The 27,275-nt window shown below is 38.8% G+C and overlaps 1 protein-coding gene across 3 annotated transcripts in view; it reads right to left on the minus strand.

Moving 5' to 3' along the window:
- The window catches only part of adcy7 (adenylate cyclase 7), a 59,945-nt gene that overhangs the window by 4,023 nt on the left and 28,647 nt on the right, over nt 1-27,275 (minus strand). The window contains exons 3-24 of one of the 3 annotated variants that reach the window (XM_011493645.4): nt 24,986-25,183; nt 23,854-24,018; nt 21,820-21,969; nt 18,987-19,147; nt 15,275-15,386; nt 14,879-15,006; nt 14,545-14,703; nt 12,054-12,186; nt 11,429-11,617; nt 10,775-10,818; nt 9,721-9,780; nt 8,781-8,858; nt 7,285-7,354; nt 7,101-7,198; nt 6,899-6,983; nt 6,123-6,260; nt 5,959-6,009; nt 3,583-3,779; nt 3,260-3,377; nt 3,010-3,168; nt 2,426-2,572; nt 2,140-2,247 (exon numbers count right to left, since the gene is read on the minus strand). In XM_011493645.4, the coding sequence (XP_011491947.1) occupies nt 2,140-2,247; nt 2,426-2,572; nt 3,010-3,168; nt 3,260-3,377; nt 3,583-3,779; nt 5,959-6,009; nt 6,123-6,260; nt 6,899-6,983; nt 7,101-7,198; nt 7,285-7,354; nt 8,781-8,858; nt 9,721-9,780; nt 10,775-10,818; nt 11,429-11,617; nt 12,054-12,186; nt 14,545-14,703; nt 14,879-15,006; nt 15,275-15,386; nt 18,987-19,147; nt 21,820-21,969; nt 23,854-24,018; nt 24,986-25,183 (2,748 nt within the window). The remainder of the gene's footprint in view (nt 1-2,139; nt 2,248-2,425; nt 2,573-3,009; nt 3,169-3,259; nt 3,378-3,582; nt 3,780-5,958; nt 6,010-6,122; nt 6,261-6,898; nt 6,984-7,100; nt 7,199-7,284; nt 7,355-8,780; nt 8,859-9,720; nt 9,781-10,774; nt 10,819-11,428; nt 11,618-12,053; nt 12,187-14,544; nt 14,704-14,878; nt 15,007-15,274; nt 15,387-18,986; nt 19,148-21,819; nt 21,970-23,853; nt 24,019-24,985; nt 25,184-27,275) is intronic. The other 2 variants (XM_011493651.4, XM_078945320.1) reach the window with 2 other exon arrangements.

Genomic DNA, 27,275 nt, shown 5'->3' on the forward strand with positions numbered 1-27,275 from the left:
AGGATGTACAAGAGTCAATGCAACGGCTGTTTCCCCTCCCAAGCATCAATGTTGACAAGTTGAGACTTCTAAAAATGTAATTTGTAGATCACAGGGCTCCTCCTATGTGTTAAAAAGTGCAGGAATGTACAAATCTGCAACAAATATTTGAAAAAGTCTCAAAAACATGCTGAAGTTGACATTAAAAAGTCATAAATTATGTTTGGAGCATTGCGTTTGATTTTACCACAAAGACAAAATCATCAATCCGCTTAGCTCCATCCATAGTAAAAGTAGGAAAAAATTCAGATTGAAGGCCACACTGACTGACTGTTGCTGTAACCCTTGTGCTATCCTAGGCACTTAAACATTGTGACATCGGGTCATCTAGACCCACTACACAGTGCGCTGAACCTTTTTTCTTCAATGATTTGTGAACCTCACTGGTGTCCATGGATTACCGGTACATGAAATCTTTCCACCTTTATCCACCTTTGTCATGGTAGGGAGAACACGTCAATGTAAGGGTGGGGGTCATCTAAGATAGCACAAGGGTTAAAATGGTCCCAAAAACTTAGACTGCAGGATCGCTGCATCATTTCATTGTTTGGTTCGAGGGACCGCACCCAAGTCCTGCTAATTACGGTCTTAAAATGTTGAAATCTACACTGAAAAAGTACACCGAAAACGACAAATATCAGTACTACTAACATTAAAGCAAAAATCATTTTACTATGATGACAGGTAGAAAAATAAAATTCTGTGGAGTTTGAAAAAAAAGGTTGTATTTGGACACCAAAGTTTTCACTTTTAGCTCCACATAAAAATAATGCAAACAAATCAATGTAGCTACTAATCTTAGACATATTAAATAATCTAATTAGGAAAAAATAAACTCCTAACGTCTCTTATTGGATACAAGCACTTTTATTTTTGTGTGAGAAAAAGACATTTTCAGAGAATAAAATTGGCATTGATGTGGCAAAACCATAAACGATAAAAAATGGTTAATAAAAAAGTATTGTTTTTTTTAGAAAGATCATAAAGTATTTCAGTCAGACAACTCATACAGTAAAGGGGATTTATTTCTCATGTTTCTTTTAGTTTGGCATCCGGCTCCGTTCAGATACATAAAACAAAGATCTCCATAGAAAACTTTGGGTAATAACCCTTGTGCTATCTTAGATGACCCCACCCTTAAGTTGCCGTTCTATTCCTACCATGACAAAGGTGGATAAAGCTGGGAAAGATTTCATGTAATCCATGGACACCAGTGAAGATCACAAATCGTTGAAGAAAAAAGGTTCAGCGCACTGTGTAGTGGGTCTAGATGACCCAACTCCCATTTTTAAAGTGCCTAGGATAGCACAATGGTTGCACTACCCCTAACGGAGCTCACAGGTGGTTGCGATGAATGCAGAGCTCGTGGAAATGGATGACGGGGGATTGGACCGCACACCTAGAACTTAAGTAGGACGCTAAACAGGTGAGTTAATTAGACTGAACCGCCCGCAGGGAGGGGTAACCAGGTAAACGCTCTGCCTGAAATACTCCCAGGGTTGTTCATAAAACAAGTGTGTGCACTATAACTTAATCACTTTTCCTTTAACACTTTTACTCCATCCTTACAGAAATTATGATTATTGTTTGTACTTGGGGTTGTTGTTTATCTCTCTTAATAAGAACTTCTCTTTTGTTTTCAATTGAGTCATTTCCATGTTGGAAAGGCAGAAGCAGCAGGCAGCACCAATAGTAAGTCCCTAAAAGCAGCTGTGGGGTTGGTGCCTTGCTCAAGGGCTAAAAAAATCAATTTCATTTTTTTACACCTCCAGCTCTTGGGCATCAAATTGGCAACCCTTAAACCGGAAGCACACCACCTTTTCTCTCTCCTTGTATATCGCCACTAAAGCTCCATTCAATATTGGCATTTTTTAAATTTCTTTTTTTGTAATAAATAGTGAAATTTTCCACTATTTAGACTGACATTATAGGAGTCAGATTACTAAAACTTTATGGTTTTTGCAAATAAATATAAAACTGAATGTAGCAAGACATGGTGGTAAATTTGAGCAGAGATGTTTAAGGTGAAGTTACGGCTTGTCTGGACTCAGATGGTCTAAACTCAGTCTGACCCCACTCTAAGGCACCACCCGCCCTCACCTGATTGTTCTCCTGACCGGGGGTCCCGCTGAGGCCTGCGGCAGCCATGTAGGTGCTGCCAATTGTCTTGATCTTCTCCACACCGCTGAACTTTGGTTTGGACAGCAGCTGTGAGGTCACAGGAAAACATTGAGACACCCACATGGAAAGGCTGTCCATCCTTATATTTATTCCTGGAAACATTAAGCCAGCCTCACTTCCTAAAGTTTACTCATGAAACTCTTATCTCAGAGAAGAATTTGGTAATGAACAGAGGGATGGATCCCCTTCCCGTCTTTGTCCTGACCTCATCAAAGTCGGCAATGATCTCATTGAGCAGCCTCAGGCATTCCAGGCCCTCTTTGTTAATATCACACTCTGTGTAAAATTCTTTGAAATCCGGCACCGAGGCGAACATCACACAAACGCAGTCATAGGACTTGTAGTAGAGATCCTGTTGAAGCGGAAAGTCAAGAGAAAAGAGATAAGGATGGTTTGGCTTTCCCTCATGCAGCGTAAACTTTGACATGTTCCCACACAGTCGCCTAAGGCAGCAGCACTGAAGAGTCTCAATGCACAAAAATTTGGATTAGCCCCTTATTGTTCTATCCATTCCTGCTCTCATATTAAGGTTTGTGAGGGACTGATAACCTCACAGCTTGATCAGCAGCAGGTTTCATGGCAGAATTTATATTTTTAGACTTCGATCTGCAGGAAAATCCAATAAAAACTCATATTTGTCCAATTTAAAGTGCTGGAGTATCACCTAATTATAGTGCTGTTAAAGGACAGCATCTTTTTTTTTTATATCAAAGGGAATGCTGGGAAAATTCTGACTTTTAGGTTAGTAACCCACAACCCGGCAAACTGAAAAGTCTGCAGAAATATTACCTCGTTCTTCTTGTTCTCCCCGACAAACAGCGTCGCCACGTGGGCCGGAAGCACGTTTTCCAATAGGAGGCGGTTCAGGTTCTCCCTGGTTTCAATCTCATCCTGTTCAGTTCGGTTCTTGTACTTCAACAGGAAGTCCTGGCGAAAGCAGTACTCGTTCTGGAAGGCAAAGCGGCAGACGATGAAAGAAGCTGGTAAAAGTGGGCTAAAAATGCTGAAATGTGAGGAAAGAAGGAAAATGTTTCCATACCTGCTGTGAGATGATGAGCATGGTAATCAGGAACAGTGTGATGTATATGCAGCTCATGTACTGGGGGTGTTTAACAAGTCCTATACAGCTTAGGAGATCCATCAAATCATCTCCCCTACTGCAGAAAAACAAGAGCATTCCCGTTTCATTTCACAACGACTTTGAGCTTAAGTGAAATTCCGGTTCTCCTAAATGTCTGCATTAATTAGCACAAAAAACGCAACTGCATTTAAAATACTTCAGTGTTTGCATATTTCTGGTTTATCATGGAAAATGGAGGAAACAGCATATCAGCAGGAAATACTTTCTACTTTGGGTCCCACCTGCTGTCATTACAGCTGCTGTTGATCTGAGCATGGAGGAAGTCTCCGTAGGCCTTAAAATAGTCCTTGCTGCTGCTGAAGATGATGATGTAGTATGTGGTGGAGGCCAAGGTGAGGAAGAGCACTTTGAGCTCGAAGCTCACCCGCAGGAACACTCCACACGCGATGAGCGAGAGGATGCAACAGTAAACAGAGTACTGGAGGGCAGAGAAAGCACCAAAAAACATGCCTCCTATTATGTTCTGATATGTAAAACTTCAGAATACAGAAATGTTGTTGGAATTAGAAAATTTTTAAAGACCCACTCCGATGAAAGTATTGTTTTTGGTATTTTTAATTTAGTTCCAGCATTTTTTTTCTATGGTGGCCTTGAAGTACAAATAGTATCAACAAATTACTTGATGCAAAAACGAATATAAAAAAAACAGCATTACATTTTAGGAAACAAAAAAAATTCCAGAAACCAAAACGGAAAAAACCAAAACATTATGGAAAATAAAAGTTAATTCCAGAAAAAACAAAATGAAATGTTACAAAAACAAAACAATGAGAAACCAGAATAGGTGGATACTATGGGACATCGCTGATCGGATGATGATATCCAGTATCGCTTCATGCCAAATAACCTTCAGTTAAAGTGATGGTCATCATCCAATCAATGATGTCACATAGGACCTATCTTTACCGTTTGCTTCTGTGCTTCGTTTTCCAACATTTCATTTTGATTTACTGTAGTTTTTAAAAATGTTATTGTTTTTTTTTCTGGGTTTTTGTTTTGTTTTCTAAAATATAATGCTATCTTTTGTTTTGCTTTTTTTAATTTTTGCCATAATTCTTTTTTTGTGTCGAATTGTGAATCAGGAGCAAGAAAAAAATGCAGTTTGAAAAAGAACATATTTGTTAAGTTGAAAATATGCTGGGCAGGTCTCAAACTCCCTGCTCCGCTCCATTCTGATGCATCAATTTGCAGACAAATGGATCCATAAAGGTCTTTGTTTTCCTCGTCTGAGCACATCACTCCTGTGTTAGTTTCGCTCCATTGGCTCCCAGTTGATTCCAGAATCAAGTTCAAGATCCTCCTGTTAACCTATAAGGCCTTACATGGAATGGCCCCGTCCTATATTAAGGACCTCATAGTCCCTTACCATCCAATGAGAACACTTCGCTCGCAAAATGCAGGACTGCTTGTGGTTCCTAGAATTAGTAAAAGTACGGTTGGAGGTAGAGCGTTTAGTCACCGAGCCCCTGTCTTATGGAATAAACTCCCAGCTCATGTAAGAGAGGCCGACTCAGTTTCTACATTCAAAGCTAGACTGAAAACATTCCTCTTTGGACAGGCTTATTGTCAGACTAGTTAGTATTCAGAGATTATTTAACTTAATGTTAATTTGTTTAAATTAAACTTAATAATAACTATTTCTTTTAAAAGGCTGCTAGAAGTTGAAGCTGGGGTAACTATGGTGCACTGGGGTTCTGTCCTCTTTCCTGTTTTTACTTCTACCCTTCCTCTCCTCTATTCTTGATCATAATTTATCATTTAGTTCTCCATGCCTCTGTTTGGTGCAGTGCGATTCATGTATTGTCCCTCTTTTCCTCTCCCCTCCTGGGGAGTGGGAGTGCTTAGAGTGGGGTCAGACTTCCACGGCTGGATGAAGCTCGTCTGCTGGACTTTTATATATGTAGTTGTAGATTTAGATAAGTTAATTCTTATCTAAGATTTCTGGTAAATCGCCTGTCCGTCCTGGGGGAGGATCCCTCCTTCATATGGGCACCCCTGAGGTTTCTTCGTTTTTTCCGGAATCCGGTTTTTTTGGGAGTTTTTCCTTACCGCGAAGGGGGGTCTAAGGGCAGGGATGCCAGTATAGCTTAGTCAGTTTGTTAGTTCATTTTAGTATTTTTCTATTAACTCTTTGTATTCGTGATCCTTTTGATTTCATGTTTTACTTCGAAGCCCATCGAGACGACTGTTGTTGTGATTTTGGGCTATACAAATAAAATTGAATTGAATTGAATTGAATTGGAATCTGGCTCAAAACGGTACGGCTGGATATCTCCAATATTGCTCGCTATTTTTGTTGAACCAGTAGTTTTAGGTTTGGGGTGTGAGTGGCTTTGAGCTAGCGGGAGACTGCATAAACAGATGGGTGACGGGAAGTGGGTATGGGCTTACTCCGCACCAACAGTCCCACTCACAACTCAGATGTGAATTTCTAATGAACTACTGCCGGGGTTTCTGCAGAAACTATGTCCTAGAAAACAACACAATTATTTGGATTTTGCCTCAAAACGTCATAATCATAATTAAAAGATGACTGGGAATGCTTTTACAATAGAATAATAAAAGATCAGAGTGGGTCTTTCAAAAGTGCGACTCACAGGTAAATAGAAGAAATCAGAGCCTTCTTTTCCACCCATGTGAACAAAACACTGGAGAGTTGGAGAAAAAAAACGTGAGTGACAAGCAACCACAGGACATTGTCCTTTGAAGTCTGGTACGGCATCTATGAAGTGTTCCTCAGCTTTAAATAGCACAGTCGTACCATGTTGAACACCGCCAAGATAATGATGACCGCAGTCGTGACGATGGCCAGAGGCAGGCGAACGCATGGCCGCTTAACCACCGCCTCCGACACAGCCGGCAGCCACTGACACTGAGACAGCTTCTCTGGAAAGAAGCGCTGCAGACGTTTGGGAGAAGGGAAAAAAAAGAGTTTAGAGTGGATCCGCTCCGTACAGTCAGCCGTCCACAGACACACCACATGAGGGTGACTAACAGCTGACGGACCCATCAAAGAGGAGGTCAAGGCCTTCATCAGACAGCAGAGAGCATGTTTCTATTCTCACAAAGGTTAAACCTTTAAAAGGAAAAATGTGAACTATTCATTCAGCACGTGCACTCTTGTAAACCCTGCCTTCGTCATTCGCGTCAGCTGTCTGTGTGACCTACATAACTGTCCGCTACAATGTTACGGTGATGGTCTACAAGGGAGCTAGGTTCATATCCTCTTATAGATGTGCTTATGTGTCATATTCAGGAGCAATTCTGAGACTTCAATTCCCAATTGAAAGTAAAACATAATTGCCCAAATAATTCAAAGAAAAAAGGAAGGAAGTGGGGGGGGGAATTGAAAGTAACACATTCCAACTGGATGACAAAACCTGGGTTTACAGCATGTTTGCAGGTTAAATGACATACCTTTTTGCCAACTCAAACAGTCATGCGACTCATTTGCATTTAGTGCAAATCAGAACAGTTCTGAAAATAAATCAAACTTCAGAGAAAAAGGCGATGCTGAACACAGCTTCAGATACTGACCTGTATGTGACCTGCAAAACAGATGGCCAGGGTCAGTATCAGCACACAAAGCAACACTCCAAATGACGTCCCCAGCATCTGTCGACTGAAGGAAACAAAGCCAGAGCTCCTCACTCCATCCCTGCAGCTTTTATCTTTAAAGTCTCATTTTTTAAACATTTACACTTGAGAACGTTTTGGGATGAATTTAGGTTGTACTCACTCGTTTGTGACCAGCATCTGAACCACAAAGATGCAGAGGAAAATGAAGGTTGCACAGCTCACATAGTGTTTGAACATTGGCAAATCTAGGGCTCGGTACTTGGAGCAGGAACAGAAACAGAAGACATTTGAGTGGACGGCTCTCGCCGTGCAGAAACTTCTGAGCCTCTTTATTTCAAACCAACCTGTTTTTCCAGGTCTTTCTTTGGAAACCACAGAGCTAAACTTCCACTCTCTTCAGACTTAGACCACTGCCTGGACAGACAAGAAGAAAGATGTTAAAAAAAGGGAGATTTATGCAAGCCATCATTATTGCACAGCCAAAAGCATAAATAAAATCTCACTTCCTGCATACAAACTGCTGCACAGGAAGGATATAAACATTTCTGGTTTGTGGTTCACAGTTTGAGTCATGAAACTAGAGTACATTTGCCCGAAGATCTGGAACATCTGTACTGTGTTTGGCTTGAGGTTGAATCAGCAGTGGATCGCAGAGGGCATAAAAAGCGGCAGCACGCTGGGCTGATGCTTAATGTGATTGCTTGACAGCAGCTTGGCCACAACTTCAAAAGACGGCTGAGGGAGTTCAATTTTTAAGAAAATTGGGTGTTAGCGTATCAGCATTCCAAACTCTACACAAGAACAATGTTCCAAACAATTTTTTGAATTATCCTGGAGAAATGAATGACGTCAAACGTTTTAATATCCTCTGTGCAAAAAAGTGAGACGTCCCTGTGCCTTGACTGGATGACGCAGCACAAGTTTGCCGCTCTTTTATGATAAAAGTGTATGAAAAATTGTTTTGAATCACTTCTTCAAAGCAAAGCAAAGGGACTTTCTGAGATTTTTCCACTTTGTGAACGCAGAACTTACAATTTGCACCCACATGTAATATATAAATCACTGTGGACAGCAAAATAAGGCATTTCGTTGTACAAAATGTACAAATGACAGTACACGCTTGGATTTGGATGTTTGAATTAATAAAAAAATTGAATAAAAATACATTTCCAAGCAGTTTAATATCTTAAATATCAGGCTTCTTTCAACAAAGACGTTTGCTGGCTTCATCTCTTCATGCCCCACTCTTTTTTTGCCTCCTTCTTTACACTCAAAAAACTAATTTTGCCCTCAAATTTTTGCAAAAATATCAAGCAAATAAAAACTAAGCCAACAAAGCAAACGTATTCCACCCAAAAAAACGGGAAAAAAAGGTTCATACAAGATCCCTTTTTCAGTATAAATCAAGCTAAATCATCCGTGCGTCTGTGAGGCTCAAAGGAAACCAAATACGACCAAATCTTTGACTAAAAACAGTCTTTGAATTTTATCCAGAAGGTTCAGAGCTGCTGTTTTTCTGAACAGTTCATATTTCAGCTCTTTTTAGAACTCCCTACATTTTTAGGAAATTCTGTTTTTTAATCTCAAGATTTAATTTTTGGATGGAGCATCTTCTGTTCAGTCGTGTGCACTTAACACTAAAACACACTCTATGTGGTTAGTGTAAGACACACGTTGTGCTGAAATGTAAAGTATTGCAAATTTTATTTGTATTTCAGCCAGAAAAATACAGTTTTTTGCTGGAAACATTTGTGCAAAGTAAGACAGATTGAATTTTACAATACTACTAAATGAAATACTTATAAGCAATCAAATGAAAAATGCACACAAAATGACACACTTGCTGCTGAGCTCATCTATGGTGGTGGTCATCTCATTGTGCAGCTCCTCATCAAACTTGCTCTTCTGGGATTTGTTCCTAAACCAGAGAACAGAGACACAATTAGGCCACAGACTCAGGAAACAAAGCCTGATTGGAGAAGATGCCGCAGAACCTGATGAGGTCACGAAGGTTCCCCTGGTTCATTTGCTTCGGGGTCACATCAGGTAATGACAATGTTTGAGCATTAGTGAGGACAGAAAAATATTGTTTGTGCCTGTGAGGCGGGGGGTTTAGAGAGAGAGTGCTGGATGCATAACGCCGTGTGTTAGACAGTCCCCGTGGGATTCACTGGGAGGGCTTTTGCCGTGCTTCTGCTTGGAAACCCCTCCTCAATCAGGAAGGAAACACTCACACAGACACACGCAAAGACGCACACAGGCCCCAGTCAGTGATTAGTGTTAATAGGAGCAGGTCAGTCCACTCAACGGAGGCAGAGATTTTGAAGATCACGATGCGTTGCCCTGTTACAAACAGTGAGAAATGAAAAACGACGTGTCTGCCCACTGTTCAGGTTAGTGTTGGGGTAGAAGATTCTCCACCAAGGCAGTAGTTCTCACCCTGAATATCAAGATTTCTGGCAGGGCTGATGAGGAATCAAGACTAAACAGATAAGACTTGTGTTTGTTACTCTGGAATGTCATCCGCTGTATCTGCTTTGAGTTTGTAAATCATTCTTCACCATTAACATTCTCTGAATAATACCTTCAGGGATACCAAACAAACAGATAAAAAGGAGGAATATTTTCCAACGGTGCACCACAGCTCACCATGCTGGTGTTTACACAAGCCTCAATGAGCCTTTCACCATTAACTTTGTTTTTGTTGAGGGGAGAGATAAGCCAAAAAGGTTGAGAACTACTGCACAGACAGGGACGAGGACCGAGAAAGCCCCACTCACTTAGAGCTGCCGAACGGAGGATTGGGCAAGGAGAACGGCTCTTCAAGAGACTCGTCAATGCTGCCAGGGTCCAACATTAAAAACACAAGCACACAAACGTATTACAGGAGAGCAGCGGGGACCCGGGGTTGACAAAAATGCTGCACGGGCGAGAACGTGGCAGAAGGAAAGGAGGCCGACCGCTACTTTAAAAACATTTATTGAGACTGAGCTCACACATTTATACTTGTGTCAGTACTTAAATGCTTCTGTAGACTGAATAAATGAACAGAATCAGAAGTTTCTGCTGCAAAATCACACTTTTTTTATAATAAAAGACTTCTAGGTACTCGTTTTGAAAAATACCATAAAGACCACAAGGTTGTTTTTTTTTGTACTAACCAGGTAGATTCATCATTTATGAAAAAATATTTTTCCAATCCTTTTTTAAATACGTTTCCACTTCAGTTTCTATTGCTATTTAAACTTTGAGTTTTACTCATGTGCAATTTTACGTTGGGAGTCGGGAGAGTTGATGTGTGTTTTATAATTTTTTTTTTTAATATTGTTTTAAGCCTGTAAAGCACTTTGTGTTACTTTTGTATGAAAAGTCCCTTTTAAATAAAGTTTGATTTGATATTTGAACACTTTAAAACCTTTTTCAAATAGAAAAAAAGTGACCGCTATTTATAACTTTCCTTCAAATTTAAGCTTCCAGATCTGTTTGCTTTTCACTGCTGTGCAAAAACAAAACGGCATGAATCCATAGTGTATTACTATACCATTTACAAGTACTTTTCCAAAACTGCAATGACCAAAGGACAATTAAAATGCGTTCATAACACCACATTCTAATCACACTACAGCTAATGGAAAGTGATGCAGAGATAATGCATCTATATGGACAGATGGCAACGGGCTGGCAGCAAATCTGGAGGCCACATAATCTACTTTTGGGAGGAATTATTAATTAAATGAATGGAGAGAGGAGTAGCTATAAATGTTTATGAATCTTTGTGAGATAAGCTGCCCCTTTACGTTCAGTTTGTTACAAGCAAATGACACCTAGTCTTACCTTTCAGTGAGGTGGGAGCTGTGAGCTGAACGCAAAGGAATGTCCTGGAAATACATAAAAAATACATAAAAAATTTGATAAAATGTATTCGACGTGGAGGTTTTAAAGTTTTAACTGCAAAAAGAGGGCATCCTTTGCTGACTTTTAACATTTTTAACTAGAAACATGGAGGTCTGCAACGTTTAAAGACAAGAGAGTCCTTTGTTCCAGTTCCTTACTGACCAAAACTCAGCAGGAACCACCGAGTCCCACTTAACCCTTTTAGAATAAAACACTTTATGTTTATGTGGTTATTCAGCCATACCCATGTATTCATGTGGTTTTTAAATATGTACAAAAATTTATTAATAGTTTTATATAAATAACTTCAGTTCATTTAGTTTTGACAGCAGCACGTAGCTTTCAAAATAAGGTACACCTTGTGTCAAAACAGATCCTGCTGCTGTAGGAGATGTACTTGAGTTAAAAACGCTATTTTATATCATTATGACAACAACTAGATGCTATTGTGCAGCATAAATCAGAATATGTGCTTAACTCATTCAACATTTATTTAAATGGTTCTTAAAGCTAAAGCGCCACAATGGAGGGATATATAAACCTCAGGTTACAGACCCCTGGTGTAGTGCATTATCCACAGTCGCTGTATCCTACCATGTGGCGTGGTTTCCCATTAACAATGGCGTCCGTGGAAAAACCCTCCCGACTCTGAAGATGTGCAAAAGGTTTGACGGCACCCCAGGACTCGAGGTAACGGGTCATACGAACAGAGGCTCTCATCTTTAGACCATCATTCACTCGAGGTTTTGGAGCATTTCGGGGGTTCAGCGATGAATCCTTGGTCTTGGAAAGTATTAGAGCAAAAATGTTTTGACTGTAAAAAATGTAAGATGTGATTTGAACTAAAATACAAAAAATTCATTAAGGAGATGCAGAAACAGAAAATCGCCAAAATGACTCTTTCGAAGTAAGTATTCAACAATTTCACAGAATTCAAGGATCAAGTTGAACTAAAAGCTTGTTCTGCAATCACAGTCTGTGTTTAATGATTCAGTGGTTTCATGCAGTAAAATGTAAATGTAATCTGTGTTTTAATCCTATAAGTAATCGGATTACAGCAGCTCTTAATACAACACAATATAATGTTAGGGGGGAAAAAACAAGCTAAAATACATATACTTTTACTGTAAAACTATGTTTTAAAATATTTTTTCAGTTCATTTTAGAGGTGTAACATATACAGCAAATAGGCACAAAAAGAGGCAGAAAAATTGCTCACCCTTGGATCAATGACAAGGTACGTCTTAATTTTCAGCTCATTGAGGTAAGAGTCTCGGAGGTGGCCGTTACCTTCTTCTACTTCATAAGCCTTGTTCAAGTGCTTCAGCGTTGCTTCCGTGATATGAACTCGACTGGTTCAGAGAGGAAGAGAAAGGTTTGGTAAAGTTTATGTGCATCGATTAATCTTTTTTAATTGAAAGTTCCCTCAAGCGTTTTATGAATCGAACTTTAACAACTCTAGTTATATATATGTATTATTGGCCTTTGAAATATATTACGTGTAAATCTGAGATAATGTTGACTGTTCCTGGAAGGGGCTGTGCCCCCCTGGTCTACATCAGCTCATGAGAACCTGCTCGTTTTTGTGGGTTAGGTGGGGAATACTCAGATTAAAATACCGCTTTGGAGTCTCTTTTCATGAGGAATGAACATTTTAATACACTTAAAAGCTCAAAACGTTGATTTTGTATGGTGCAAGCCCTTTAACTAAACATTTCTGCTTTATGTACAGCTTTCTGCATTTTGTAAAAACTCCTAGTAAACAATAAGGAATGAGAAATATAGAAACTTGAAATGTTATTTGAAATGCATACACATATTTACAGTGATTTGTCAGTCACTGGTTTGGCAAGCTGTTCCACTTAAAAAGGTGAGAAAAATCAGGAATCTTCATCATAGAAGCACTTCGACAGACAGGGGTGGTGTCTGAATTCCTTCACTATTTACTATATAGTGCGTTCGCCATTTTGTAGTGCTGTCCAAATCTACAATTCCAAAATTGAGTGTCCTAGAAATTTCCAGAAGCCACTTAGAAAAACCAGTGTGCATCGAGGAAAAAATTGATTAAATGTATTATTTCTTTATAAACCATCATCATTTATATCTTCAGAAGACACCGGCTTTATGAATGGTCGCCACAAAAGCCCATATCAATTAGATTTTATCTTTGTGAAATCAATGAAAACATATTCACAGAATAAAAAATAAAAAAAAGTAGTGGGCATGATGTCCGAATTGCTTTAAAAATCCAGGACACTTGCATAGTCCTGCACCATATAGTGTTTTTAGTTGTTAGAGGTTAGGGTGGAAATTCGGACATAGTCAAAATGTACAACAAATAAAGAAATGACATGGTACGAGTTTTAAAGAATAATAGTTCAGAAAAACAAGTATTTAGCTCCTACAAACGATTCTGTCCCCACAGATACGTTGCTTCTTCTTTAGAAAGCTCTTCTCTCTTCCACTCGTTACTCGTATGAATGTCACCTATTTGAACAGGTTATCTGTATAAAAGACACCTGTCCACTCCCTTAAACAGTCAGACTGCAACCTCCCTTCCGTGACCAAGACCAAAGGGCTGTCTAAGGACACCAAGGACAAGATTGTAGACCTGAACAAGACTTGATGATCCAATTCACAATAAGCAAGCAGCTTGATGACAAGAGATCAACTGTTGGAACAATTATTAGAAAACGGAAGAGACACAAGATCAATGAGAATTGCCCTCCACCTGGAGCTCCATGCAAGATCATAAAAAGCAATTATTAAACCAGCTCTTGAGAGGATCTGCATGGAAGAATGGACCAAAAGCAGCAGCTACAGTGCAAACCTGGTGAAGACCTCCAGGAAACCTTTGACCTCTGTCATTGACAACCAGTACTAAGATGAACTTTTTTAGTGACCAAATGCTTATTTTCTGCAGTATTATTCAAAAAATAAATCTTAAAAAAAAATCATACAATGCCATTTCCATAATTCTTTTGTTTCTTACATTGTCTCTCTTACAGACCTCTCATTGTGCTATCTTAGATGACCCCACCCTTACATTGACGTGTTCTCCCTACCATGACAAAGGTGGATAAAGGTGGAAAGATTTCATGTAATCCATGGACACCAGTGAAGATCACAAATCATTGAAGAAAAAAGGTTCAGAGCACGGTCTAGTGCAGAGGTGGGCACTGAGGGCCGCATTCCTGCATGTTTACCAGCATACCCTGCTCTGGCATGTTTCAATTGGCTGGACACACCTGAACCAGGTAATCAGCCATGAGTAGGGCAAGACTATCTGGAAATCATGCAGACACACCGGCCCTCGAGGCCTGGAATTGCCCACCCCTGGTCTAGTGGGTCTAGATGACCCAACTCCCAATGGTAAAGTGCCAAAGATAGCACAAGGGTTACATGGGACAACTTGCAGAATCAGGGACTGACATACTTTTTGCTTTACTGTATGAATACACTCAACTGCAAAGATTAAGATGGTTGGAAGCCATTTCTTGATCTCATCGTTCAGTTTTAATGAACAGAATCCAACCATATTTAAATATTCAGATATAATTTCTCTTTATTATAATTGGCTGGGAACAAACCCCGTGTTTTGTTTTTGTGCAGAAAGCAAAGAGTGATTTAGGTCAGATATATAAATATACAAAACAGTGAAGCAACATATTCTAAAAAAAAAAAAAAAAAAAAAAGTCTATCCATTTTACCCTGGGAGGCCTCCAGATTCCATGTGATTGGCCAGAGTCACATCGTGTGACCACACATCAAACTGCCACTTTCTGAGGCCGATCACACCACAGAGCACGTTTCCTGAGTGAACCCCCACTCTCATGTTAATGTCTACTCCTGTGGCTTCCCGCACCTGCCTGAAAAATTTCCAGGCAACAGTAAAGTTTAGTGATATTAGCAGAAAAGGGCAGTTTGTGATCATGATATGTTAGCTTTCATACTTTTGTATGTAAAGTCTTGATGCATGTAGTCAGATTACATGTGCTAGCAAACTTCTGCATGTAATTCTGACTGAGGTGTGGCATAACTCACTTGATAGCTTCACACATGTCCAGGCCCATTTTGACACAGTTCTTGGCGTGCCTCGGCAGCGACACCGGCAGCCCAGACACACAGTAGTAGCAGTCCCCCAGGATCTTGATTCTCATGCATTCATTTTCCTGAAAATGAAAAAATACAACCAAATAACAAAACTAAGAATGAAATCAGAACAAAAGCATACAAATCAAATCAAATACAAAGCAATCACAGTCTTCTGGGATGAAAAGCGCCTCATCAGGCTTAATTCTTAACTCACGCTTAATCTGTGATGAGAAAACGGAATATTTCTGTCACAAATCTGAATACTTATAACCGTACTCTAATCTTAGTAATGCAAAAAATTTTCACAGTTTAGCGAAACCCACGATTCGCTAAAATTTACCTCACCTTTGCAATTTGATCAAACTTGCCAAACAGCTCATTGAGCATAATGACAAGCTCCTTGGGAGAACAGTCACTTGCCAAACGGGTGAAGCCAACGATGTCGGCATAAAGGATACTGAAACACAAGGATTTATTCAACATTTCAGAAAAAATAAATTACAAATGTGTTAAAAATTCAACAAATATTCTCTATTATGCTTTCATATCTAGTGTGTTTAAAGACCCACTCCAATGAAAATTATGTTTTTAACATATTTTTCATTCAGACAACTCTTGCAGTAAGAAATATTTATTTCACATACTTAATTTTCCCATTCTTTAAGTTGGCATTCACATCTTTCATTTGGCATAAGGCTCCGTTCAATTCCATGAGATAATTTTCCATAAAACTTTCGGGTAACAGAAACCCCCTCAACGGAGCCCACAGGTGGAAGCCGGGGAGGGTGGGGGGCGAAGAATGAGCGCTGAAGGTAAGAAAGAATGAACAACTGCGCACCTGGGCTTAAATAGGACGCTGAGCAGGTGAGTTAATTGACTGACCGCCCTAGGGGAGTAACCTGTAAAACACTGCCGAGTGTGCCTGCCCAAAATTACGACAAGTCGCTATTTGTGGCATTTTTAGCTGTGAGGTAAAAAGAATAGGCTAGGCAGGCCACAGGCTCCCTGCTCTGGTCCATTCTGATGCAGCCATTTGCAAACAAATATATCCATGCACGACTTTGTTTTCCTGATCTGAGCTAGAATCTGCACAGCTGGATAGCTCCGATGTTGCTTGCTGTTTTGTTGCACCGGCAATTTTGGGTGAGAAGCTGTAAGTTGGTTGTAGAGCGTGTAACAGATGCGTGATGGAAAGGAGGGGCGGGGTTGCTTTGTCTCAACAGTCCCGCCCAAAACTCAGAGGTGAATTTTTAATGAACTTCTGCTGCTCTGCAGAAACTATGTCCCAAAAAAATGACACGGGTTTTTAATTTTGTCTAAAAACTGCATAATTATAACTAAAAACCCACTGGGAACGCTCAAAAACGCCCAAAAGATGATCGGAGTGGGATTTTAATAAATATAAACATTAGCATGTTCCCCCTGTCCCCATCTCCATGCTGTAGTTTTTTTTTTTAAAGCTTTTATCTAAATCTTCTCTGCACCTTACTTTGATTCATGGTCACCTGTCAGATAAAACCAATCGACCCGTCTTTCGTTAACCTTCAGTCAACCTGATAATTGACTGATTAAGAGCTATGAGGTTCATCTGGTTCAATGCTGAGACAGAGAGCATTCATTAAGTGTCATTAATAGCCATTAGCTATCCACATGTTGAAGAGTGATATCCTAATTTGACCTTTTATTTTATTTATTTTTATTTAACCTTTGTTAATCCAGGCAAGACAGATTAAGAAAAGAAATTCTTATTTTCAACTGTGGCCTGGGAAAAGGCAAGAAAAAAAATTAAAATAATAACATCTTACAAGAGAGACAGAACAAAAATCAGGATAAAACAGCAGCAACACAGACAATCATAAAAATAATTAAAATTATTACAACCATTAGAAACTGTCTTTTAAATAAAAGTCTCCATTTATAGGTGTTTTTGTCCATTTTTCCAGTCTCTGGGTGCTGCAGACGGAAAGGATAAAGATCCCAAAAATGAGTTTAACTTAGGCACTGTTAACAGCATCAGTTTTGCAGACCAAGTGTTGTACATAGGAGACAAAGTGTGCAAAAGCTGACTCAAATAAGGAGGATAAAGGCCAAGGAGAGTTTTGATAATTAATAGCAACCTGTGGATTTCACGTCGAGTGAAAAAGGAAGTCCAATTTAGTGAAGAGTATAGGGAACAGTGGTGGTTTTTGAAGGGAGCATTTGTTATAAATCAAATGGCAGAATGGGAAAGAAGATCCAATTTGTTTTCAGTAAATGTTCACCATTTAAGTGAGAGAGGAACGCATTCTGTGAAGAAATCCTAATTTTGACTTAATCTTTGACTGCAAATGGTCAACGAGATTCCAGTGATAGTGATATCATTGTGATAGCCAGATTCCAAGATATTTATACTCTGTTACTTGATCTGGAGGAGTGCCATTAAGAGACCCCACATAGAAGAGAATGAGTGTTTAAGCCAAGGACAGCTCCTCGGGCTGTTTTACAGTGACTGGTCTCAGTATGAACTTCAAACTTCAGCATAACTTGATAGTGAACTCAGATAATCTGTCAGTAGTTGCTCGATAAAGGACAGTGTGATGTGACGCATTTGCTTTTGGGACTTCTCACTGATAAGAGCTCAAATCACACAGAAAAAAATAAATAAACAATTACTTGCCTTTGCAACAAACTCAAGATAACCAAAACGTGACAAGTGTTCTGTACAAATCTACTCAGTCTGATATCATGGCCCAGAAAGTACATAAAGATTGTAGAGAAAAAAATAAAAGCATGCAACTTTCAGCGGAGCTGTTTATGGCTCCGTCAGTAGAGGAACACAGTTGCTGCAAAATCTTCTCCTGTTCAACACTCTGACTAGTGCTTTGTCAGACTGCCAACACAGCTAACCACTGTTTTGACTGTGGTAATGACAGGGAAAAAGTGAGAGGCCCCGTCTATCAGTCAACACCTTATCATGAACCCGAAGAGAACATGGGCCGCCTGGTCACCACTGCCTACCTTAGCTCAAATATATACAACGTATAATGCCCGGACATTAAACAACTTACTAGCAAACTTGAAGAGAAACTGTTCTAAAATTCTAAGAAGGACTAACAAAAACAATGTAATAGCTTATTATTGACTCTAAAAGGTTGACTGTGGAAAAAGAGAAGATTTAATTATGTGGAATATTATTGATTAATTTGTAAAAAGAAAATGGATAGGCTTAAATAAGCATTGGCCTCTGTTCTTCAAAAATGTATAATTTTTATTTTTATTTAGTCAAATCAGGACTTTTTTCATAAGCATTGAAGATGGTGATTGTATTTTTTATTTGTTTTTTGCATAGTTTGAAATAAATCTAATCTAAAATACATACATATTTGCAGGAAATGAACTTCAGAAAAGACAAACTTTAACAGCTGCTTTTTTACTTTTTTATTTTGCATCCCATATCAACGACTTTATTGTTTTTGGTTTGTAACATGTTCTTGTTGTATCTGTCTGCTAGAGGAGGACATAAATCAAGAAAATCAATCTACAAACGTGCATTTCTGAGTATTTCTTCATTCAAATAATAGACACAAAAAAAAGCAGTTTGAAAAAGAGCTTAGAAAATACGCTGGCCGGGCCACAAGCTCCCTGCTCCGAGCTCTTATAGCAACGGGGGGGAGGCGGGGCTCGCCAACACTCCCACCCTAATCTCAGAGCTGGGAACGCCTGCAGAAACTATCTCCTACAAAAGAATAGGTCTCTTGATTTGGGCTAAAAATGTCTGTCATAACTTAAAGTCCACTGGGAACGCTTTTACAATAGATCAAATACGCTAAAAAGCTCAGGAGGAAATAATTTGAAATTTATTCATTGATTTTTGTGGGTAACAACTAACAATTGTGTGTCTTATCTTTGGTGAATAAACTTATTATAAAAGAACAAAAGTTTAGCTTCAGCTGCCCCTTGATCTGTCATTTAAAAAAAATTACGTTTTTTATTCATTCAAAGTTTAAAGTCAAACTTTTTAACTTGGATAAAAATAGGAAGTATTTAAAATGGTATTTAAAGTCTTTGTGGTTCTTACCTGACATTTTCATGCCTCTTTACATAAAGGCTGTGAAAGTTGTTGTCTTTGACCAGTCGCTGCTGCTCTTCCTTGTCTTTACAGTCTTGCAAGCGCTCCATAATCGCAAGCTTCATCTTCATGGAGATGTAGACAGGAAGCACAGACTGCAGCAGGTTCTCCTGCAAACACAATGACACAACAGGTAAATTGGTAGATTTGTTTAAAAAAAAGAAGAAAAAATTTCAAGAGAGTTAAACTACTACCTACTAAGAAATCAATGGATTAAAATACCCCCCCTCGAAAAAAAAAATAAAGTAAGACATTATTTTATGCTTTCCATGTTTTTCAATCTTTAAGCATTTTGTGGATAATGTTTTATGCTTTATTTATATTAATTTAAATTGAAACAAAACCAATTCAATTGTGATTTGATTAAACATAGATGTTTTTTCCCATTCTGAAACCAATTTCTGTTATGATTAAAAGTTAACAAAGGTGACATTTAATTAATGAAATTGTGAATTCTCACCAATAAAGAAAAAGACCCAAATAAAAAAGCATTTTTGACTTAATAAACAAGAAATGTTAATTCATTTAGTGAATCGTTTTTAAGTGAAATTAGATCAAACTAGGATTTAATCAAATTGTATTGGTTTTCTAGTTTGGCAGTGATAATAAAAATAAATGGAGTGAGATTATACACTCAATTGAATTTATAAAGTTTTTGCTGAAGGACATAGGAAATGTAAAAGTAATATTATTACTTAAATTTAAAAACTTAAAAATTTAATTCCACATTTACTTTTGAAATTTCCCAACATAGTGGAACAGAACTGTTGAATGAGTGAATGAGAAAAAAGAACTAAAAGTGTAACTGCAAAAAAACAGGGACATTTAAAAAATCTTAACCTCAATTAAAAATAAACTAATTACATAGACATTTAGAGATTTGCGTCTATATGAAGAGAAAAAATGTTTTTTACTCAGCTGTTTTCACAACAAAACTACTGCCTTAGTCACATGTATTGGTCACATGCACCCATACAGGTCCACCCCCCAAAAAGCCTCTGCCAGGTTTTGGGTTGTTCAGGCCCGAAGGTGTGGGATTGTAGAGAGGAGCGGCTGCATCTTAAGGGGGAGCGCAGGTGTAAATTGCACTTCCCTTGAGGCTCGTACGACCACCTTAAAGGACTTCATGAAAATGGAAGGTACGTTTCCTTGGGCAAGACACTGAACCCCACTTTGCCACTGGTCGAAGGTTGGCGCCAGTGTTCAGCAGCAGAGCCGCCATCATTGTGTGAATGGGACTGTGACTGTAGAGCACTTTGGGCCAATGATACGCCATACACCATTTACTTATGACGTACAGATGATGCTGTGCACACTACACTAGTGGGTGGTAGGGTGCGCTCACTGACTCCTAAGTAGAAATGCTGCAGGATGTGCAGGTGATATGCAAGTGCCTATTGGATTTCCACACAACCTACACTCTGATTGTCTCATTTCTAACAGTCAGGGTGCAAACAAGAAGCACACACTTTTCCCTTGAACAGCGCTAATGGGTTGCTTGAGCAGTGCGCAAGTTTCCATAGGAACCGGCTGCATCTCACCTACTTCACCCTTACATGTTGTACAGTCATTGGAAATTGGAAAAGTTTCTACTTAATTGTTTACACTAGCAATATGCTTATACTAATATATGTATCATTCTCAAAACTTTTGGCCATGACTGTGTGCAGCATGCCCGTACGAAAAATGTGCACAAATACTTCGGCTCTACAGGCTCACAGAATGGTCTACAATTCTTGACATTTTGTGCGGGCCACCTGCATGCCCTGTACATGTTTGCTCCTTTTTCACATGAAAGGGCAGTAGTGACAAAGGCGTTGACTAATACAAATGGTAAATGGCATATACTTGCCAACAAAAGGCGTATACTTGCATGTTGTATACAGTATGCAGACTCTAATACTGTATGCATGTACAATGTGCCACTCACATATATAATCCTTGTAAAAATGTGCTCGAGTTCTTAAACCATAGCAAGTAGACACAGCAGGAGACTCAGTTCTAACACATTTTTGCTACTTTTGTTTAATTCGATTTTAAAAGAAAAGTCAAGTTTTTATAAGTCCTCCTACAATACATTTCAAGGGAAGGCGCTGAGCTTCTCTTGCCCAATTTATGTGGAACACTGTGGGAGTTTTCGGTGCAGCTCAGCATTTAGCTCTCTTTGACTGACTGTAGACCCCACAGCCCCAGTTCAAACACAACAGGAGCCCTAAATGTTAACGATAATGTCATTCCTTTCTCTCCTGCTAGGCAACACTGAAGCTTCCCGTCAGCGCGGTTTATGTCTCGGGTAGAGCAAAGCCATGCCTAAATGGCAAAATGAGAAAAACAGCTTTTTAAAAAGCTTCAGAGACACTGTACAGATGAGCCTAATTTTGACAGCATCACAGGAAAATGCAGTCGGTGGGAGATTTGTTAGTCCCAGTGAAGCATCAAAGAGGATGTCACAATGAGGCAGGGCTGAGAAATGAAAGACTAGCATAGAGATAACAATTACTGATGAGCCATTCCATTTTCATCATTCATCCTTACTGTTTGTCTCTTTTTAGTTTATAATTTGACAAACTGCAGGGAAAAAGTTGCACAAATTTCCTCTTGAGAAAGTACATTAAGTATACTAGCAAGTTCTTTAGAAAACAAAATGCTGTTGAACAACCCTTATCTTACATAACCCACAGTAAAAGCCTCTGGAAACATTGCACCGTCTCCTTTCAAGCATCTATTTAACTGGAAATGCAACTGATAGACACATTTTTGAAGGCCGCTGTATTATCCCAACCTGTTGTCTCTTTTCTATCTCCAGCTTCATCCGCATGCTCAGGCACCTCAGAGTATCTTGAAAAGTCTGCCGTAAAGTTTTCTCCATTAGGACCTTGTGAAAGGCTCCCACTGCGCTGCCACAGAGAAACACCACGGCATTGGACAGAAGCTGCAGAAAGAGACGCACAACAAGAAATATGATGTTTGGAATCACAAAAGTTCATAAACTAAAGCTTTTCCTAAAGAAATATTCTTAAATTCAACCAAAAATGTAAACGCTGCAAATACTGTACATGTACAGTTTAAAGACCCACTCAGAGTGTTTTTAACATTTTCTTATGCCATTTTTCTGGTGATGGAGGACATACACTAAGGAAGTTAAGCCTAAAATTGCTTCTAAATTTTTCTTTATTAAAATCGTTATGAATCAGGAGCAGACGAAAAAATGCGGTTTAAAAAAAAGCTTGTCGGTGTGACTTAGAAAAAACGCTGGGCGGGCTGCAAGCTCCCATTGAGATGCATCCCCTTGTGGACAACTACCGTAGATTAATGTACGTCTTTGTTTTCCTGGTGTGAGCTGGCAACTGGTTTTCCGGCTGGATAGCTTCGATATTTTTTGTTGTATCCGTTTGGTTGGGGTTGCGAGGAGTTGTAAGCTAGCGGGAGAGCTTGGAAACAAAGGGATGATGGGAAGTGGGGGTGGGCTAACTCCACTGCAATACTCCTGCCCACAACTCAGAGGTGCATTTCTAATGAACTTCTGCTGCTGCTCTGCAGAAACTACTTCCTAAAAAAAGACACAGGGTTTTTGTTTTGGCAAAAATGACATAATCATCAGTAAAGGAACACTGGGAACGCTTTTACAAGAAATCAAAAGATAATCTGAGAGGGACTTTAATTTGCATAAATCAGACCAATGTCCTAATTTACATATCAAGGTATTCCATAAGCAAAATTGTTATAAAAAATGATATCAAACCATTTAAAATAAGCTTTTCTAAGACTCTTTCTTCTGATTCAGCTTAAATTTAGCATCTACTATTAAAAATGACCCCTGTGGTTGTGGGAAAACCTTTGGGCTCATAGAATTAGGTGCTGCTGCAGAATTGCAACTAATAATTCATTTTTGTAAAGCTTGCGAAGGCTTTTATACTTTAATGAGGTTGTAACTCTCCTAAACACCGTTAGGGCGTTGCAATCCTTAAAACAACATCTGATGCAAGTTCTAAGATCAAAACATAAGAATGCTTTGGGAACGGCGGCTTTTGACGTCACTGATCCAAAACTCTAGGAGTCCCTTCGCACACATTTTATGTTTGTCACATCTGAAGACTTTTTTTTATTCTCTGGATTTTAACTCGCAGAAGCTTCATGATACATTTTGATTTTAAATTATGTTTTAACTTTATCTTTATATACTACATATTGTATACTTGTTTATCAAATTCGGTTCTTTTTGAATGCTTATTAAATAAATATAACTTGATTGACTGAATCTTTCAAATGATAGGATGTGGCAGAAAGTTTTGCAGTTGTCATTTTTTAACTTTTAACTTTGAATATAACAAATATAAACACATGAAAATACTGAAATGTCTCTTGTTTACTTCAAAGGTTTATAACTTGAAAGGTTTTCTCCTGATCATAGAAAACAAAAGGATGGATTAATGCTGGAGTTACAGTGTCAAAACATTACAGATGAACCTTAAGGGAAACTTGTGGGAACTTTTGATTTAAAAAAAATAAACAATACTATTTAAGTGCTAACAACATTTTTTTCCCTTTTTTTAAGTATTGACGAAAATTTTCCAAACATTTTTAAAGATTTTCTTTCATAGGGGCAAAGGGTTGGTTTCAATTTAAATTATGTGGCTACCTTTTTTTAAGCACTTTAAGCTGCTCATAACATTAAAAAAAGCACTTTTTTTATAAATACAGTTTGATTTGATTTAGAATGAGAGCCTTTTTTAACCAAATTTACCAAAATGTTTATACAAAAACACATACATTAGCAGACAGTGAGTAACAAGCATACAGGTCTTTACTGCTTCACCTGGTTGGTAAGATATTGGGTGGAGTCAACGCTGTAAGTTGTGAGGCGCAGTGTGAGTACCAAAATGTGAGACAGGGAGGAGATGGCACTCAGCACCACAGCGTACCATAACTGGAATGGCAGCATGGTGTACACTGTGAAGATGATGAAGAGGAAGAAAGGCACCTGAGAAAATAAAGAAAGACATGAATGTTACTGTGTCCTCCACATTTTCACACTGAAAGAGCCAATAGTTGTGTCCGAATTCCTTCCCTACTCACTATCTAGTGGGTTCGCCATTTTGTTGTGCTGTCTGAACCTACAATTCCAAAATCGAGTGCCCTAGAAATTTCCCAGAAGTCTCTGTAAAAAACCACTGTGATGCTCACTAGATTGGTGAATATAGACCACAATGCATTGTGTCTGCACAGTTTATGCCTAAACATTTATTTAAATGTAATTTTTTAATAAACCATCAACGTTTTTACCTTCAGAAGACAACGGACTCATAAATGATCGTCCCAAAATGCTCCTATCATTAGATTTTGTCTTTATGAATTTGATGACGTCATATTCGCCGTTTTAAAAAAAAAGTATTGAGCATGGTGTCCGAATTGGTTTTAAAATCCAGGGCACTACATAGTCCCGCACTATATAGTTTTTTTTTATCAGTTAGGGATTAGAGCAGGAATTCAGACATACCCAATAACTTCCAAAAGTATTGGAAAATCACTGAAAAATGTCTTTACTTAAGACCCACTCCAATAAAAATTGTGGTTTTAACATGTTCTTGTTGCATATTTTTGATGATGGAGGACATACATAAAGAAAACTGATCTTTAAATTGCATTTCTGAGTATTTCTTTATTTGACCAATGTGAATCAGAAGCAGAAAAAAAAAATGCTGAAAAACATAGTATTATTTACATAGAAAATGCAATGGACGGGCCACAAGCTCCCTGCTTCACACCATTTTGATGCAACCCCTTGTAGGCGATTCGATCCAGATGCGTTGTTTTCCTCATAAATAAAAGACTACTGGAAATGCTTTTTACAAATGATCCAACTATGATGGGAGTGGGTCTTTAAAGAGTAAATGACCACAACCATTCCGAATCAAAATGATCGTCTCTTTACTTAGAAGGTGTGGTACCTGGTCCCAGGGCATGACGATGGGGCTGCTGAACATGAAGGTGTATCCTAAGATGAGATGTGTGGCCCAGACCACCAGGCCCAGCAGAAGCCTCCATCGCTGTGAGAGCAGCTCCGTGCACACCAGCACGAACACCACCAAGAAGACACTCAGGCTGCCGCTCACCACGCCCACAAAGGCACAATGTCGCCCTGCACTCTGAACCGTCAACAAGAGGGAAGAATAAACACACGTTATACACACGGCCATGAAGAATTGTGCAGTCTCTTTTTGTGCGTGCTTATTTGTGTACACACAGTTTGACCTTTTTGCATCTGCTGTGTGAGCCGCCCACACACTGGTATTTAAAAGTGTTAATTGAAGTCCTTCTAAAATAAGGTGTCAGCCTTAATAGACGACAGCTGACAGTTTCACACAGCAGTTTTAAAGGCAGAATTAGCACAATAGAGTAGAAAATATGAACCGTCGACAGAAAGAAGGCAGCAGAAAAAGGCATCTCACAGCACAATAATGATAACATATAGATATATACAAAGATATGTTTATTTTTAACATGTGCAACTTAAAAGATATTATCTCTATTTAGTGCATGAAAACACAAATGTTTTGTTCTTTCATATGTCCTTTGCACATGGCTTGCACATTTCTGATGACTTTCCTGGATGAATCGTTGAAAATAAGATGCCATCTGAAAGAATGTGATTATCTTGTCCGTGAATGCAGCTGTAGCAGCAACAAGTGTTGCTTAATGTGCTTGCATAATGAGGAAATGTTTTGGGAGCAAGTGGGAGCAGGAGTGGGAGTTGGAGGGAAGCACTAGAGAAAACAAGGGGTTAAAAGAGCACAAGAATGAGGCAGATGCACAAAGTCAGTGTTAATAGATCTCTAAGCAGAGAAGGCCATCTCTGCATTGTACGCTGAGCTTTCTGGTTACCATGACAGCACCGGCAAAGAAAGGATCTCAACTAAACCACTTTCACTTTCCTGTGAAACTGTATTTCTTGATGTAGCCTTTTAACAACAAAAAAAAGAGGTATATTTTTCATCAGGATTCAAACTGGACAGACAAAAAAAAATTAGTTTAAACAAACTAACAAAACAAAACTGTTTAAGATATCTAGTATTTCCTTTTTTCTTGAATATTCACTAACAAATGCAAGGGCTTCTTACAACAAGCCTCGCGTTAAGGAATTGAATTCATTAGCAACAGAATGTAGACAGGTAGGGAGAAGCATATGGAAACAATTTAGGTTATAAGAGAAGCACACCACACTAATCTCCCCATGCAGCCTCTTGAAGCTGATCTAAAACACACACTATAATACAGCTTTACGTCACATGCAATCTCCAATTACCATCGCAGAACTGAGATTTCCTCGAAACATCAGAATAAGGCTCTCCTGGCATCCAACCCAAAAGAGGAATTATATAAGAATATATTGACACTGCACCCCCCCATCCCTTCTGAACAGTGCTGTGGCTCCCCTTTCCATTTAACAAGTGTTCTTTATGTGCTTCTTTTTTTTTCTCTCCTGCCTCTTCAGTACCGCTGGCAATGCTCTCACCTCTGTGTCCACTTTTGTTTCATTAGAAAAACATGGAAAATGGACAAAAACACTTCAGGAAATGATTTTCAGGGGTATAAGGGACTTTGGTATTTACAACGTAACGCATGTAAAGGTATATTTAAATCATTTAAGGTACTTGGTTCAGTCTAAAGATGGATTTTAAAAGGAGAAGTCATTTTAAAAGCTAGAATTGTATAAAAAAAACACACAAACAGAAGCATGTGCATGCACGTGACTGTCCATGCATGTAAAATTATTAGAGATATACAAGAGGAACTGAGCCATTGTGTCAGATGGAAACAAAAGAATAAGGGAGTGTGCCACAGCTTGCAGCCACATAATAGGAGGAAGGTTAAGCTGGCTTTTCCAAGAGGAGAGAGTAATATAATCTTTGCTGACAGAAGCTGTCAGATCACTATATGACTGGCTGGACTCACTGAACTGCTGCTTTTCATGCCAAAATCAACAGCATGCTCCCAATCTGCAGAACTCACAGAAGCACCATTTCCCCTTTTTACAGTCCAGCAGACACATTGTTTTGTCAAATTCAACATTTTTATATTTCAGTTTCCAAGATTTTCAGAACAATTTCCTGCATCTCTATCTCTGTTACTTTGAGCTCAACGGCAGTCACCAATACAGCAAGTTCCTCTCAATTGTTGTTTTTGTTTTTTCTCTAAAGCTTCAAGTGTTAAATGTATGCAATTTCAACTGCACTTCAA

This window comes from Oryzias latipes, chromosome 3, assembly GCF_053564925.1.
Source record: "Oryzias latipes strain Hd-rR chromosome 3, Olatipes_Hd-rR_3.1".
NCBI classification, from domain to species: domain Eukaryota; kingdom Metazoa; phylum Chordata; class Actinopteri; order Beloniformes; family Adrianichthyidae; genus Oryzias; species Oryzias latipes.